The sequence below is a fragment of the Podarcis gaigeae genome (assembly GCF_964106915.1).
Source record: "Podarcis gaigeae genome assembly, chromosome: 6".
NCBI classification, from domain to species: domain Eukaryota; kingdom Metazoa; phylum Chordata; class Lepidosauria; order Squamata; family Lacertidae; genus Podarcis; species Podarcis gaigeae.
The window spans coordinates 75,922,898-75,938,382 of NC_139682.1; the positions used below are offsets into that span (position 1 = coordinate 75,922,898).

Genomic DNA, 15,485 nt, shown 5'->3' on the forward strand with positions numbered 1-15,485 from the left:
TTCACCTCTTGCAGGGAGGAAACCGCCAGAAGACCCTCAGAAGAGGACCTCACCTCAGTGAACAATGAGGTTGGAGACACTCCTTCAGGTACACTTGGCCAAGGCCATTTGGGCTTTAAAGGTCAGCACCAGCACTTTGAATTGGAAACATACTGGGAGCCAGTGAAGATCCTTTAGGACCAGTTATATGGTCCCGGAGGCTGCTCCCAGTCACCAGGCTAGCTGCAGCATCCTGTTCATGAAACAAAGGCATTCTACCTCCGATAAAAACTTTTGTAAATAATAATGGGGAGGAATAACTTTCAGCACAGAAACTCTTTTGAATAAGAGTCCATTTGCACAGTTGTTCAAGGAAAGTCTGCCACATCTACATTTGGATAATAATCAACATCTTATGTTTTCAATTTCAATTAAAAAAGAACAGCCTTCAGAAACAAGGGCCCACATCGTGACCATTTGTTTCCAATTTAAAATTCAAACTAGTAGAGCATCCAGACAGCTTGCCAAGTTTCTAAATATAGTTATTTAGGTAACTAAATCTTCATTTGGCTGTACACAATTACATAGTTTCCCACTGCAGAAGATAATCAAGCCATTTAAACAACTTTCTTCAGCTTCCAAATCAAGGAATTCCCTCTAGATACCTTGCTGTATCGTGTTACAACGGAATTGCCCTTGACTGGAAATCTAGAATATGGAATACACATTACTCATTTCTTCAGAGAGAAAAAGTCAGGCAAATTCGCAAAACTTTTGTCTCCTAGCCACTCGGTTATTATGAAGATGAGCATTTATATATACAGCTCAACGAAGCTGCACTCAGGACATGAGTATTAATGTGAAAAGAACAACAACAGTTGCTTATAAGAAGAGAGTAAGATAGCCTTTAGAACACTTAGCTGTAGTCAAGAGAGGAAGTAAACAGAACAAACTGTTTTCCCTTTTAAATCAACATTGGCTACTTTAATCATAAACAACAGCTGATAACTTGATGTATCCTTATGTATCTAGGATTAGAATGGATAATTGCAAAACAAAAACTCCACAATGGGCTCAGGTCCTGTTTGCAACTGAATGCAGACAGAGAAGGTAAGAGCAACTGAGGCTCAGATCCAGAACTTTCTGAGAATCAAGACTGTTCCCCATTATTTATCTTGGAATTCCCAATTTTCTTTACCAGCTTCTAAGACAAGATTGAAGTAAAAATAGAGCACATTGCCATACATCCCAAATTACTACCATTTCAGAAGAAACTACAAGCCCAGGTTACTTGAAAGCTGATAGGTGAAGTCTTTTAAAAAATGCATATATAGTAGACCAGTTAACACCGAAGTTTAAGATACGCCTACACTTAAAACAGTTGTCGCTTTTTACCTATGGACCCCAGCACAGAAAATAATGCATGTAAGCAGATTACTTGTTTACACTGTTCATGGAAAAGAGGCTTAAAATATATCGGTTAAGTTCCATGTGGAAAAGTTCACAGCCAAAAGGCCGCTCAATAAACTGCTAAAGAAAAGCAGTGCACACACTTTATTATGCAGCCCTACATTTATTTTTCCTGCAATTCTGATAATACAGATACAGCCTCTGCAGGTGTCAAAACAAGAAAAAAATATTGAAGCTACGTTTGCTAAGACATGATAGGTAGTAGTCAACTCATTCTTTTTCGTGGAGCAGACTGAAATTAATCAATATTACTATGTCGTTCATTAATTTCAATGGGTCAAATAATTTGATTCTATGCCAGGGGTCAGCAACCTAAGGCCCATGGGCCACAAGCAGCCCACAGGGGTCGTTTAACCAGCCCATGAGCCGCCCCTGAACCGAGCCACCCGCTGCGCTAAACTGGTGCAGCATGTTGCAGAAACTTGCTTTCGCGGTGCAGGGAATCACATCTGCGCAGACGCCGGAAATTGCTTCTACGTAATCATGGGCGCATGCGCGATCCGGCCTGCGGAGGGATTTCCTCTGGAGTGAACCGGCCCAGGCAAGGTAAACCTTGCTGACCCCTGTTCTATGCTTTGCTGTGCATAGTAAAGGACTGGGTCTCCATAATCTATTACAAGATTCCCTGCCGACCTTCTATGCTTCTACATAAAACTAACAGAAGTCTTCAGCACTACTGTTTTGACGCAGGGGGAGGCTGTCTCTATGCAGTACTGCAGAAGGGTTTCTTCCAGAGTAAGGTCATTGCTCGGTGCCTCTTACAACTCACCCAAAAGCCCCAGGAGAAACATGTCTACAGTTCCCAGTTCCAAGGGGAACTGGCTAGAAAAACTAGAGCAACAGGATTTCCCCTTACTTTCCAAAGGTGGCCAGTGGTGCCTACCCACAAATGAAAATGAAGATAGTAGAGGAAAATGCTGAGGTTTCTTTGATGTTTGCACCACATGCTGACGGAAGCACAAAAAACATCACAGCTTGCCTCTTCAGCAACACAAAGCAGCTGCAGTGGATGCAGCAAAGCAATTCTGGATGCGAGTATATTTACGCCTTTACACACAGATAAGCTTTACAGCCTTAAAAGAAAATAAGGGAGCGCTCGAATTTTAATTCAGAGGTTTTTCAAGCACCTTTCCCCATAGCAACCATAATGGAAGAAATGTGAGCCACAGCACCAGTCCTCAGTGAAACACAGTTAAGGGGTTCCTCCATTCAATGCATATTGATCAAGACAGTCCATCTCTGCCTTGCTTGCTTTGCAAAGCATGTTATGCTACGTGCAAGCTTGTGTTTGCTTGTGCTGAATGCAAACATGTCTCTGCTTTTGCCGCAACAGAGGGATAAAAAACCATGTTGCCCGTGAATCTGTAGTAAGGAGTAACCAATTCAGATGGAAAAGAAAAAGTGATTTTAGCTACGTGGATCAAGTATGGCTATTCTTCCAGGACAACAATACTTGCATATTCGATTTCTTCTACAGTACAGGAACTACTTTTAACTAAAAATATAATTAGGAAATAAAAAAAACAACAAAACAAAACACCAGAACAGTTTAAAAGGTAATAGAAGTTTGGAGGAAAATGGAACTTGTAAAATAAAGCTTACCTCAATTGCTTTGCATAATTCTGTTCAATCTCTATCCTTTCTTTAACGAATTTTGCATATTTTTCCAGGAAGTCAATGCCCCACTGTGTGTGCTTGTCTAAATTGTCGAACTGATCCTGTAAAACACAAGCCAGGGAAAAAATCTAAATTAAACAAAATGACACTGACACACACACACACACACACACACACACACACACACACACACTGTTTTCAGATACTATGTTCTGTCTTCTACACATTTAGTGAATTGAAAATATAAACATCATCACACAAAGAAAACAGATACTAGGATACAGTACTTCAATACAGAAGGTGCTTTTTTGTTTTTAGAAAGATACAATCATAAGAGCTGTCCTGCTGAATGAAACTGACAGTCTGACAGCATCTTTTGAAAACGAGGTCCAGCTGGGGTCGGGGGTCAACATTTAAGGAGCTGAACTGTGGAGCTTGCAGTATGTATTTGAATCCCAGGCTCTGTTACTCTTTTGCTGCTGACTTAGCTCCCCTGTTCCCTGGAAAAGCCATATTCTTCCCACCCCCTTGCTAGGGACTAAATTCTCATCTCTAGTTCAGCAACTCAATGTCCATCCTACATAGTCACTGGAGGTTTCTGTACCAAGTGTATCTATTTATTTTATTCTATTTATTGATCAATTTTCTATACTGCCCTTCATCCAAGGATCATAGGGCAGTTTACAAAATAAAAACACAAAAATATGTAACATACTTAGAAACAAAAACAACCCACCCCCAACACAGTTTTAAAGACCATAGATTGTTTAATTAGCCAAAGGCCTGGGAGAAGAGGAGTGTTTTTGCCTGGCACCTAAAGATACATTACAAAAGCACCAGGCGGGCCTCTCTGGGGTGACCATTCCACAAGTGAGGAGCCACCACAGAAAAGGCCTCTTCTCATGTTGCTACCCCCTGGGCCTCTCATGAAGGAGGCACATGAAGAAGGGCCTCAGATGATGATTGCAGGGGCCAGGTCTGTTTATATGGGGAGAGGTGGTCCTTGAGGTATTGTGGTCCTGAGCCGTTGTGGCTTTATAGGGGAGCAGGTGGCATTTTAACCAGGCCTGGAAACTAATTGGCAGCCAGTGCAGTCAGGCCAGGATGGGCATTATATGCTCAAACCTTCTCACCCAAGTGAGCAACCTGGTTGCTGGATTCTCTCACACAGCACTTACATATACAGTGTAATATACAGTGGTACCTCAGGTTACATACGCTTCAGGTCACATACGCTTCAGGTTGCAGACTCCGCTAATCCAGAAATATTACCTCAGGTTAAGTACTTTGCTTCAGGATGAGAACAGAAATCGTGCTCCAGTGGCGCGGCAACAGCAGGAGGCCCCATTAGCTAAAGGGTGCTTCAGGTTAAGAACAGTTTCAGGTTAAGTAAGAACCTCCGGAACGAATTAAGTAGTTAACCTGAGGTACCACTGTATATTACATAGAATTACTACAGATTATAGTACATATTTGAAATATGCTCTAGGATTCAGATAGCTGAGCATGAAGGAAGCTTCTATTGCGGTGTTCCCCAAACTTGGGTTTTAAGCTGTTTACGGACTACAATTTCCATCACCCCTGATCACTGGTCTTGCTAGCTAGGGATGGTGGGAGTTGTAGTTCAAAAAACAGCTTAGAGACCCAAGTTTGGGAAACACTGTTGTAGTGCTTTCTGAGCTCAGACGAAGTCCCTACTGGATTCTCTCCTTAGTAATGGCGGTGGAGTTCACTTTGGCAGATAACTCCTTCTTACCCATGTCCCCCCACTTTAGAAAAAACACCCAGGCCCTACAGTTGTGGCAGAGTTGTGGCTGTCGCCTCCCTCAAACTCTACTTATGCTTATCTCCTGGCCTCAATGTGCCCCCAACTGTTCCAGTTTTAAACACACCACAGTGTGGTGAAGCTGAGTGGGCTCAACAGAGAGGAGCAAACTGTACACATGAAGTAAATAAACCAAGGCTCTGCAGCTACTGTTTGGGCCACAGAGAAGAGGAAGATGAGACAAATGGAAACCTCAACGCTTCAGTGCATTAGAACTACACTTGAACTGTTCATGATCGCCAAGAGGGTTAGTTCTAAAAGCATGCCCATAATTGAAACTTGCGCTTCAGGCTGATTTCATCTTTATTAGTTTGCCTTGTTTAAGACGATTGCTTCAACTGCAACTTTAGCTTTAATGTTCAACAAACCTAGTAATTAACTGTTTGATATTCAAAACATGCTCATGGTCTCAGACTGCCATTAAAGCCATTTTACATTACATGCAATATATTTGAGAATATATTTAACACCTGAAGATTAGACGATACATAAAAATTAATGGCAATGGTAGATGGTAAAGCGATATGAGGCAGCAAATGGAAGCCAAAACTCAGCCTTAAAAAGAATGAAGGCTATCAGGTTTCTATTATTATCCTCTCAGTCATATCCAGCATACTGGGTAAATATTGCCATATATTACATCCCAACCACATTATAATTCATCTACTTCTTCATTGCAACCCAAGTATGTAGACGAACACTACATCAATGAGAAGGAATGTGAAGATGTGCTGCTGACAAACTCAAAACACTGGATCCTTAAAGACCAGCTTGGCCACTGTAGTCCTCTACTCTTCAATATTATTAAGCATTTCTAGCTTGAAGACCTTAATAATCCAGGAACCTTGTTCTTTGCAAACGATGAAGCATTTTGGGGGTGGGGGAAGAACAACAACAGAGCATCTCCGTAAATCCATGGCCTCAACCACACAGAGATGTGATACATCTGCATCACACAATGTAAGTGAAAACCTAGCTTGAAATATGGACATATTTTTGCTAGAGCGCCATCCATTCTTGGACAACAGCCTTATCTGTGCTGTGTGATACGGTACTAGAACATCACTATGGATCTTAAATCACAGTCCAAGTATGCGCTGGGAAGTACGCAAGGCAACGTATGGGTAGGGGAAGGTGTAACATCGCATGTACAGCTTTGAAATAACTATCTCATCCATTCATCATAATGCATTTCGTTAAGTTAATAGTTACTAGAATCTGGCTATTCCCCATTTTGTTCTGCTTTATCCATTTGCTTTGACTATTTCACCCTTGCACTGAAACTCCAATAAGGTGCTCTGGAACTGAACCAACAGTCAGAGACATTAGAAGAAGCTTCCTGCCGTGAACACAAGAACAATGCTTTTGCTGTCCTAGTTTGGACTTTTTAGTTCACTGTTCTGACAAGCTGCCAGGTCTGTGGAAAACTAGTCAAGTGACGTTTTTAAAAACATTGCTAGATTTCCTCACAAACAGAACTCAAGCAATTTTTTTTTGGGGGGGGGGGGAGAGGCAATGTAAGCAATTAATTTCCTGCCACTAGATCCCAAAGTGCAACTTGATCAAGACAAATTTGATTAATGGAGTAAAATCTCATACCTTGTCACTCTCAGAACCCAGGAGAATTCTCATCTCATGACTTTGCCTCAGAATACCAGTTGTTGGGGGACAACAGAAGAGGGTTGTTGCCCTCAAGTTCTGCTTTGGGGCTCTCCAGAGGCAACTTGTTAGCCACTGTGAGAAAGGATGCTGGCCCAGATAGCTGTTTGGTCTGATCCAGCACTGCCCCTCTTACATTCTTTTTGTTAGAAGCTGAAGTCACCAGGCTCACTTGGCAGCAAAGCAAAGATCAATCTACACTGCACCATGCCCAAGGTAACTATTGAGGTAATATTATCACAAGATGAAATATGTATAGTGGCTTTGTCATTTGTTAGGGTCCACTTCCTACTCTCAGAATTGGTGTTCAGTTTTATCCCCAAACAGATTCCATGTTCCCCTGTGATTAGAGATATTAGACCAGGAGCATCTCACCTGTGGTCTTCTAGATGCTGCCTCACTACAGCTCCCATTAACCTTGACCGTTGGCCATGCAGCTGGGGCTGATGGGAGTTGAAGTCCAGCAGCATCTTGAGGACCACAGGTTGGCCACCACCAGATTAGACTGAAGGAGGACTGGGTATACACATATTAGAGTTGAAACACTGGCAATAGAAAACATCTTTTAGAATTCCTACAGCCAAACACGGCATTCATTACCATTGAGCAGAAGAAGGTGGCATCTTATCACAAAGTTTTCTACTGCGTAGGAAATAAGCATGGCAAAGTAGAATATACCCATTATCAATATTACAACCACAAAGTGAAATAGAATATAAAAGCAAAGTCAACAGGGATTGGTATATTTTGCAACTGCAAGTGCAAAGTATTGCTTTAATGCATGTAGGAAGACTAGAGGTTCTCAAACTATCAGAGGGAACCAGAGGGCATCATATATGAAAATTGAATATTAAGAGCTTCTCTGTGGGTTTCAAAAGGAAGTACTGTAAGTGCAAGGCTTTTTGTTTTTGTTTTTCTTAACCAGGATGTAGGAGTTCAGCCTGTGCTGAACAATGCTGCATTTTCCCTTTATGGTGGTGGTGATCAATCTTTGTCTACCCAAGTGGTATCTGTAGTACAAAGCAGCTTCCACCAACATCATCTGGTGCACCAACTGCACCCTATTATGAATAAGGATGATCTTGCTGCCACGATTCATGTTCTTGTAAGTCAATGTAAGGTTGCTATGATGTATAATATGTAGTGCTGCCTTTAAAAAGGATCTCAACCTTCACTTGATACAAAAAAAATAATGCAGCAAGGTAATGAACAGGGACCAAGTATAACCATCGTATTACAATAATATAAAAATATATGCAGTGGTAACCTGTTTGTACACATCCCTAAGATGGTGGTTAGGCCAAGGTGCACACAATATATGTATTTACCACTCTCCATAGAACCTAATAATGAGGCTGAACCCAAGACAGTTAGGAACTCAAGCTTGGATATTTTATTTCTGGAAGAATTTCTCATTGGATTTATCTAATTCTAACTCTTATCCAACTAGGTCTATCTAACCCACTAGGCCTGATCCTTTTAATCTTTTCCATTGTGTACCTCGGTTGTCACAGGTAAAAGAAAGGACTTATAAAGAATGACAGGGATAACTACACCTGCAGAGTATTTATGATCCTGGATGGCTGATAACCTTTGCAGGTGTGGCTTTTGGCCCCCTTTTTTTAGGTCCTCCCCAACATTAATCCTCAAGGAATTTAAGACTTAAAAGACAATCATGTTCCTTTGGGAACTAAGTTAAATAAGCACTGAAGAAGTGGTCTATTCACCTGCAATACATTCTGAGTGCTGGAACAAACAGCAATGGGCAGTTGACTAACTGACAACACATAGTGACTGAAGTATCTGTTTTCCAAGAATCTTAAATCAGCATGAGGCATGTGAAGGGTGTCTTTGATGGGTACCAAAGAGAGGATTGGGGGTGGGGGGAGAGAGACAGAGAGAGAAAATTGTGGAAAATATTGCTATGGTTATTATACTTGTCTGCTATTGCCAGAGTTAGAGCATAGCACCTCCCCAGCTAACATAACACTTATTCCTAAGAATAAAACTATAAATTGTATGACTTGTTAATTAATGTTGCATTTATTATTATTAAGTCACTTGGGCTATGATGATGAGCCCTAGCAGATATTTAACCTCAGCTTTCAAACAGAATGAAGCTCAACGCTTCCATACCAGAAGAGAGAGTCATAGTCTACTAAGGCCTATAATGAATCGCAGAGGAGCATTCAAAAGGAAGTACTTTAACTGAGAATTTACATTTCTGCAGCTGTTTAATGGTTTTTGGAAAGGACACGCTTAAGAGTCACTGTTCCACAATTTAGACTATTTGAAAATGTACACATGGAACTAATATGCACAGTCCCTTTATGGCTCACTTGTTGTCATAGGAAGTAACTATGTTGAAAGCGTTCCAAAATACCAACATCTGCCCATCCAAAAAGACTCTCCTTTCAGGAGAGACTAAGAACAAAATACAGCGTCACCACCAAAAACGGTATTCCTATTATCATAAGTTAGTACACTTGATCATGTGTCCCACTACATGTCATTGGCAGAAAGATGTACACCTTATTGACACCAAATATAACCAGTAAGTTATATCAGCACTCCACACAGGGCTGCCACTCTTGCCTTATGTAGCTCCATCTTCATTCAAAAACGTCTATATGAAATACCCTGTGCTTAAGTTTTCTAGAAAAGAAAAACGTTTTAGTTTTGCAAATCACTTTTTGATAACTGTGTTTTTCTTGAAGCTTTGATCTGCATAGGTCACTTGGATGCTTCAGAAAACGTTTTATGGGTGCTCCTGTTCAAGATGACCAATCCAGAAATACTGTGCAGTAGCCCAAGTACTGACTTCTTAAATATCTAAGATAGGTTTCTAGATCTATCCTGTTCCTTGACTTCAATAAAACATTCAAAGTGTGGTAATTAAAGGCCCTGGCACCTTCTTCCCTAGTGGCCTTTAAATTGGCATCTAACTATATATACAATAAATGTTGGGAAATGGTTTGTCTGTTTGTGGTCTCTGTGTCTGGATGACTGTCAGGGTATCATCACTAAACTCAGCATAGGGATTTCCGAGGCATGGGTGGTGGACTTCAATGTCATATGGACGCCAGGCACCATGCTGAATCAATATTGTGGAGTGAAATGTCACTTTGGCATGACTTCACCTGTTTTCTGGCATAGGTTCAGCTGCCAAATTTGCCATGAACTGAGATGGGGAGTGTCATGTGCCATTCTTAATCAAGATGGTAGACTGAGCATTACCTGTGTGTAACTTGACCTGATTTTTGACATTACTACTACTATTGTCATTTATTCAATTTATTATACTGCCCTTCATCACGAAATCTCAGGGTGGTTCACAGAATAAAATACAAGATAAAAACACATTACCTGACAGGTCAAAATTCACAAATTATTATATTATCTCTTTAAAAATCACAACTCTGAGGCTTCTAAGACTACCCTGGCAGCACTGGGCACTCAGTACCTGCTAGTATTAAATATTTGTCAAAACTTTTCTAATTGTACAATCGTTCTGTACCATACCAGCTCCCATGAGTCAAATCCTACTTTTCTAGATCTAAGACACAACAAATGAAACCTCACTGCCAGATTCTCTCTCTTTCCTTGTACACTAAGTGCTTGAAATATCCAGAAATCACCAGTGTAAACAACTGTATTATGTAGGCTTCTCAAAGTTCAGATAGTTATATGTTTAAGCGGACTCCCTCCAGGTCTGCCTGTTTAAACTTGCACTCTCTAAAAAGCCCAATGGTAAGTCATTGTCAAGCACTTATGTAAAACCTTCTATTATGGAAAGCCAGCTGAATTCACATTTTGTTTTCTTCTGAAATCTGCTGACTGACCCCCAATGACACCACCTCTGATACAGAATATCTGAACCACAGCCTTGCCAGCTGAAAACCAGGTCAGCTACACAGAGTTCTGGTCCTAAAGTTGTCTGGTAGGGGGAAAGTATTTTTTCTGAGAGACTGTGATGATCATTGTGTTGTAATTTTACACATTACGTTGAAGTGAGTAAGATCTATAAACTCCTTCCAAAATGTCATCTTTGGAAAGAAGTCCTAAATCAGGAATGGCTTCTTATACTGTTTGCTCATAGTTTCTCAGTTCATTATTCACAATTTTCCTTCATGTTGTTCAGAGGATAGCTATCGCTACGGAAAATTACGCAAGTTATATTGTTTAGTGGTAAAACTCCTGGAGTCAGCTTTCCCCCCCCCCCCCGCCACGCTGAACAATATAACTTACTCTGAGAAATCATATCTCAATAAAAAAGGTGCCACAATACAACAATTACTCGGTCAGAAACTTGTTAAATGATCCATATCAGCACTGCAACTGCTGACAACTAAGGTCTACATCTTGCATAACAGAGTTTGTTTTGAGACAAAGTTAGTGGTGGCTTGGATTTATTCTCCAAAGTAATTAGTTTTTAGCGCTTGTTCAGATATTACCTGGCTCTCCAAGATGAAAAGTGTGCATCTTGTTTTATGCTCCCTCCATGGGGGTGGGTGGGAAGAAAGTAACACACATAAACAAACACAGGATGCCTGTATTTAAACAAAACACAGAACCTTCTAGCTGATCTGTAACTTTCTTTCCAGAATGAGTCGGAGAAGGGATTATAAAGGACCACTGAGGTCCACTCTCAATTTTACCTCCAGGCAGAATATGGGTGGGGTGGGGTCGGTATTTTGAAGGTGCCTTTAACATCTTAGCCACAATGTGGTGAAAACTGAAAATCATCATTGCCCTTAATGAGTACTGAGAAATTCATAACCTATTTACACATGCTAATCTTCTTTATACCAATGTCAAGAGTGAAGAGAAAACACCCTTTGAATCACCTGTGGGAATTACAACACTTACAATAGAGTTTAAGAATCTGTTATGTCAATTTTAATGTTGTTTTTTCTCCCTAAGTGGCAAAGAAGCTTTACTAAACGGGAATAAGAGCAAATACACCGATTCCTGAGTGGTCTGAAAGTTAAAAGAAAAAGTGAGCAACAAAATCATTTTAAAAAAATAAATTGCAAAAATGCTGATGTAAACTCTGCTAAAAGGAGAAGGGCTGCAAATGGTCAAAATATCACATTCATCATTGTACTAAGAAAAGCTGGTATGTTTGTAAATCCCAGTCAAGCATTTAATACAATCTTTGGTTCAAGGGATTAGAAGTGCCGCTCCCACACTTGCAGAGCTCCACTTCTTCTCTTTCCTCCAGCAAAAAGAAATATTAAAAAATTGGCAGAGTTATTTCAGTGTTTCTTTTCTCCTCCCGAAGTAGCCTTGAGTTCTGCTTTACTGGGCTGAGGTGTTGTTCTCTGTGCCACAGTTAGCACTGCTGCACTTACAGCATATAAAAGAGAAAGAAGAAAATTGGCAGAGGCATATTGGATAATCTTTCGTAATATAGTGACCTATGCAAGGCAAAAATTTGGCGCCCCCCCAAATGCATCTTCTTAATTACAGTGGTACCTCGGGTTACATACGCTTCAGGTTACATACAGACTCCGCTAACCCAGAAATAGTGCTTCAGGTTAAGAACTTTGCTTCAGGATGAGAACAGAAATCATGCTCTGGCAGCATGGCGGCAGCAGGAGGCCCCTAAAGTGGTGCTTCAGGTTAAGAACAATTTCAGGTTAAGAACGGACCTCCGGAACGAATTAAGTACTTAACCTGAGGTACCACTGTATGGATCTTCTCAATTTTGCACCCCCCCCTCGGCTCAGCACCCTGAGTGGGAGAACTACTACCCTCCTGGCCCTAAATCAGCTGTTTCTGTACCAGCTGCTAAGCAGTTTGAGTTGGGGAGATTTAACCCCTGCAGCTCAGTTGTTTGGGAAGAAGCTGAGCAATGGCAAAGTGGGAACACACACACACAGCCTGACCAAGGAGTGAGTTTCAGTGGGTGCGGAAGGCGTTTGCCTTGCATGCGTTTCTGTTCCTCCCTCTCTCTCACCCCACTGCTTGGATGGGGAAGCTAGAAGATATTCTGATTTGCATTTCCAGCAAGCTAAGGGGAATCTGTCAGAGCAGCTCTGGACATGTTAATTGTTCTGTCCGCACCAATAGCCCTAGTATTGCAAAGGTATTTCCCCAAGTATGACTCTGCTTATGCTGAGTCATTTGAAATGCTGCAGCCCTTCTCCCTCCCCCTGCCCACACACCCCAACGACATCCCTCCATCTCACCCACAAAATTTTGCACAGCGCTAACCAGCATTCCTATATTTAGCAGTTTCCTTTCCAACAGCTGGTGCCTTCCCCCACTGCTCCACTTTGCTTGCAAACTTACTAGGGATATTTCTGGCATTTCTACTTTTTGAACAATTACGTTTCCAAATTATCTTGCAGACTTCCTTGTCTGCAGCAGAAGTTGGAGGAAACTAGCAAGGAGAATAGAAGTCGAAGCACCCAAGTTTAGCAACGGGGGGCAAGGAAGCCAGGGCAGTAACCACACCACCTTTTACAAACCCCAGCTTTCCAACAGGAACAAGCTCAGCAATATAAATTAAAACCAAAAGCAAATTGTGACCAAAATGATTGGGGAAGTTGACGCAACCAAGGAAAATTAAAATGTTTGGGGGCTTTTTTGCTGAGAGAAAAAAAAAAGGATGAGTAAGGAAAGGCATAACAGATTTATTTATAACATTATGCATGTTGTGAAGAAAGATGATAATAGGGTACCATTTGATGTAACTGAATGGTAGGATATTCAAGACAGATTAAAAAGAAGCACTTTCTTTACACACAGCACATAGTTAAAGTGTAGAATTTTTTTCCAATAAGATGAAGCGACGTTTAGATGGCTTTAAAAAGGAATCAATATAAATTCATGGAGAATAAGGCTATTGAAGTGCTACATTTAGGATCAGAGGTAATATTTCACTGAACACAAGTTGCTGGGAGACCACAAAGGGAAAGGGCCATTGCCCTAATGTGCTGCTTGAGGACTTTCCATAGCCAACTGATTGTGAACTCTGAGAGCAGGATGAAGAACTAGTCTATGGGTAGGCAAACTAAGGCCCGGGGGCCGTATCCAGCCCAACCGCCTTCTAAATCCGGCCCACAGACGGTCTGGGAATCAGCGTGTTTTTACATGAGTAGAATGTGCCCTTTTATTTAAAATACACCTCTGGGTGTCCACCACCACCCCAATATAGTCCGGCCCCCCACAAGGTCTGAGGGACACTGGACCTGTCCTCTGCTGAAAAAGTTTGCTGACCTCTGATAGTCCAATTCAGCAGAGCTTTTCTCACATCCTCTTTTTTTTTTAAAGAACCCTATCTGCACTTTTATTCCCAACATCAAAGTAGCTGACAGCAGCATTTCTTAATTAGAACTGCATCACTGAGGATGAAGCCCCGTTAAGCAAAGAAAAGTAAATAACTGAAAGAAAAGTAAATGACAATCTGTACTGTATGATGTAACATTCTTTTCAGTACTGTCATACTACTCAGAAGCAAAGTTCAGTACTTTATACAGCCTTGTATGATCACCTTGCACTGTTTTCATAACACTGGTTGTTATGAAAAAGGCTTTATATACTTTATATGCATCTAAAGACATTCCCATATAGGGCAGTCAAGCAAGCGTATTGATTTACTAACTTTTTCACAGCAAGGACAGTCTGTTGTAGAAATCAGAACAATGTGTTAAGCATATTTAGTAGACAATGAAAAGACTAACCCACGTTGGCAGCCGTCAAATTCTGAATTATTCGTTGAACAAGATTTTCCAGGATTTAGTTGAAACTGAAATAAATTACTTAAGCTTGTCATCTATTTGTCAGCTATATTTCATATAGCTTCCGTTCATGAAACTATCCATTGGTAGGTGTCACGGAGCACAGAATTATATAAGACAGTCTGGAAGATGCGTCCAAAACTTTACCAGCCTACTGGTCTATTATATATCTGGACAGAAAAGGGATGTTTGAGGGGTGGATATTAGCAAGTGGCTCACTTGAAGGAACTATTATTTGCTCCATCTGGGTTCCATTCAAATTAGTGGTACTTCAGGTTAAGTAATTAATTCATTCTGGAGGTCGGTTCTTAACCTAAAACTGTTCTTAACCTGAGGTACCACTTTAGCTAATGGGGCTTCCTGCTGCTGCTGCACAATTTCTGTCCTCATCTTTAAGCAAAGTTCTTAACCTGAGGTACTATTTTTGGGTTAGCAGAGTCTGTAACCTGAAGCGTCTGTAACCTGAAGCATCTGTAACCTGAGGTACCACTGTATATACAATTCTAGTTTGGAGCAAACATAACTGAAAAATTTAGTGTCACTCACTATTCAATGACAGTTTCCAAGAGAGATAAATTCACAGCACCATCTTAGGTATGTCTACTCAGATGTCAGTTCCACTGAGTTAAGCAGGACTCACATTGTAAGCCGAACCATGTCTACTCAGAAGACTTACAGAATTCAATGGAGCCTACTCGTGGGTAAATGGATTAGTATTGCAGCCTTAAAGGTAAAGGTACCCCTGACCATTAGGTCCAGTCGCGGACGACTCTGGCGTTGCGGCGCTCATCTCGCTCTATAGGCCGAGGAAGCCGGCGTTTGTCCACAGACAGCTTCCGGGTCATGTGACCAGCATGACTAAGCCGCTTCTGGCGAACCAGAGCAGTGCACAGAAATGCCATCTACCTTCCCGCCAGAGCGGTACCTATTTATCTACTTGCACTTTGACATGCTTTCAAAATGCTAGGTGGGCAGGAGCAGGGACCGAGCAACGGGAGCTCACTCCGTCGTGGGAATTTGAACTGCAGACCTTCTGATCAATCTGACATCATGACTGCAAGTGCCTACATAAATATTAGAGGCACCCCCACATTATTGTGAAATAATGACCCCTCCTCAAAAAAAGAGACTTACAAAGCAATCCAGAAGTGTTAAACTCATTTTTATCCCAACGGTTAGGGACAGGG

At 41.2% G+C, this 15,485-nt stretch overlaps 1 protein-coding gene across 3 annotated transcripts in view; it reads right to left on the reverse strand.

The window, feature by feature from the left end:
- The window catches only part of FNBP1L (formin binding protein 1 like), a 74,897-nt gene that overhangs the window by 43,541 nt on the left and 15,871 nt on the right, over positions 1-15,485 (reverse strand). For all 3 annotated transcript variants that reach the window (XM_083743450.1, XM_083743449.1, XM_083743453.1), the window contains exon 2: positions 3,052-3,167. In XM_083743450.1, the coding sequence (XP_083599576.1) occupies positions 3,052-3,167 (116 nt within the window). The remainder of the gene's footprint in view (positions 1-3,051; positions 3,168-15,485) is intronic.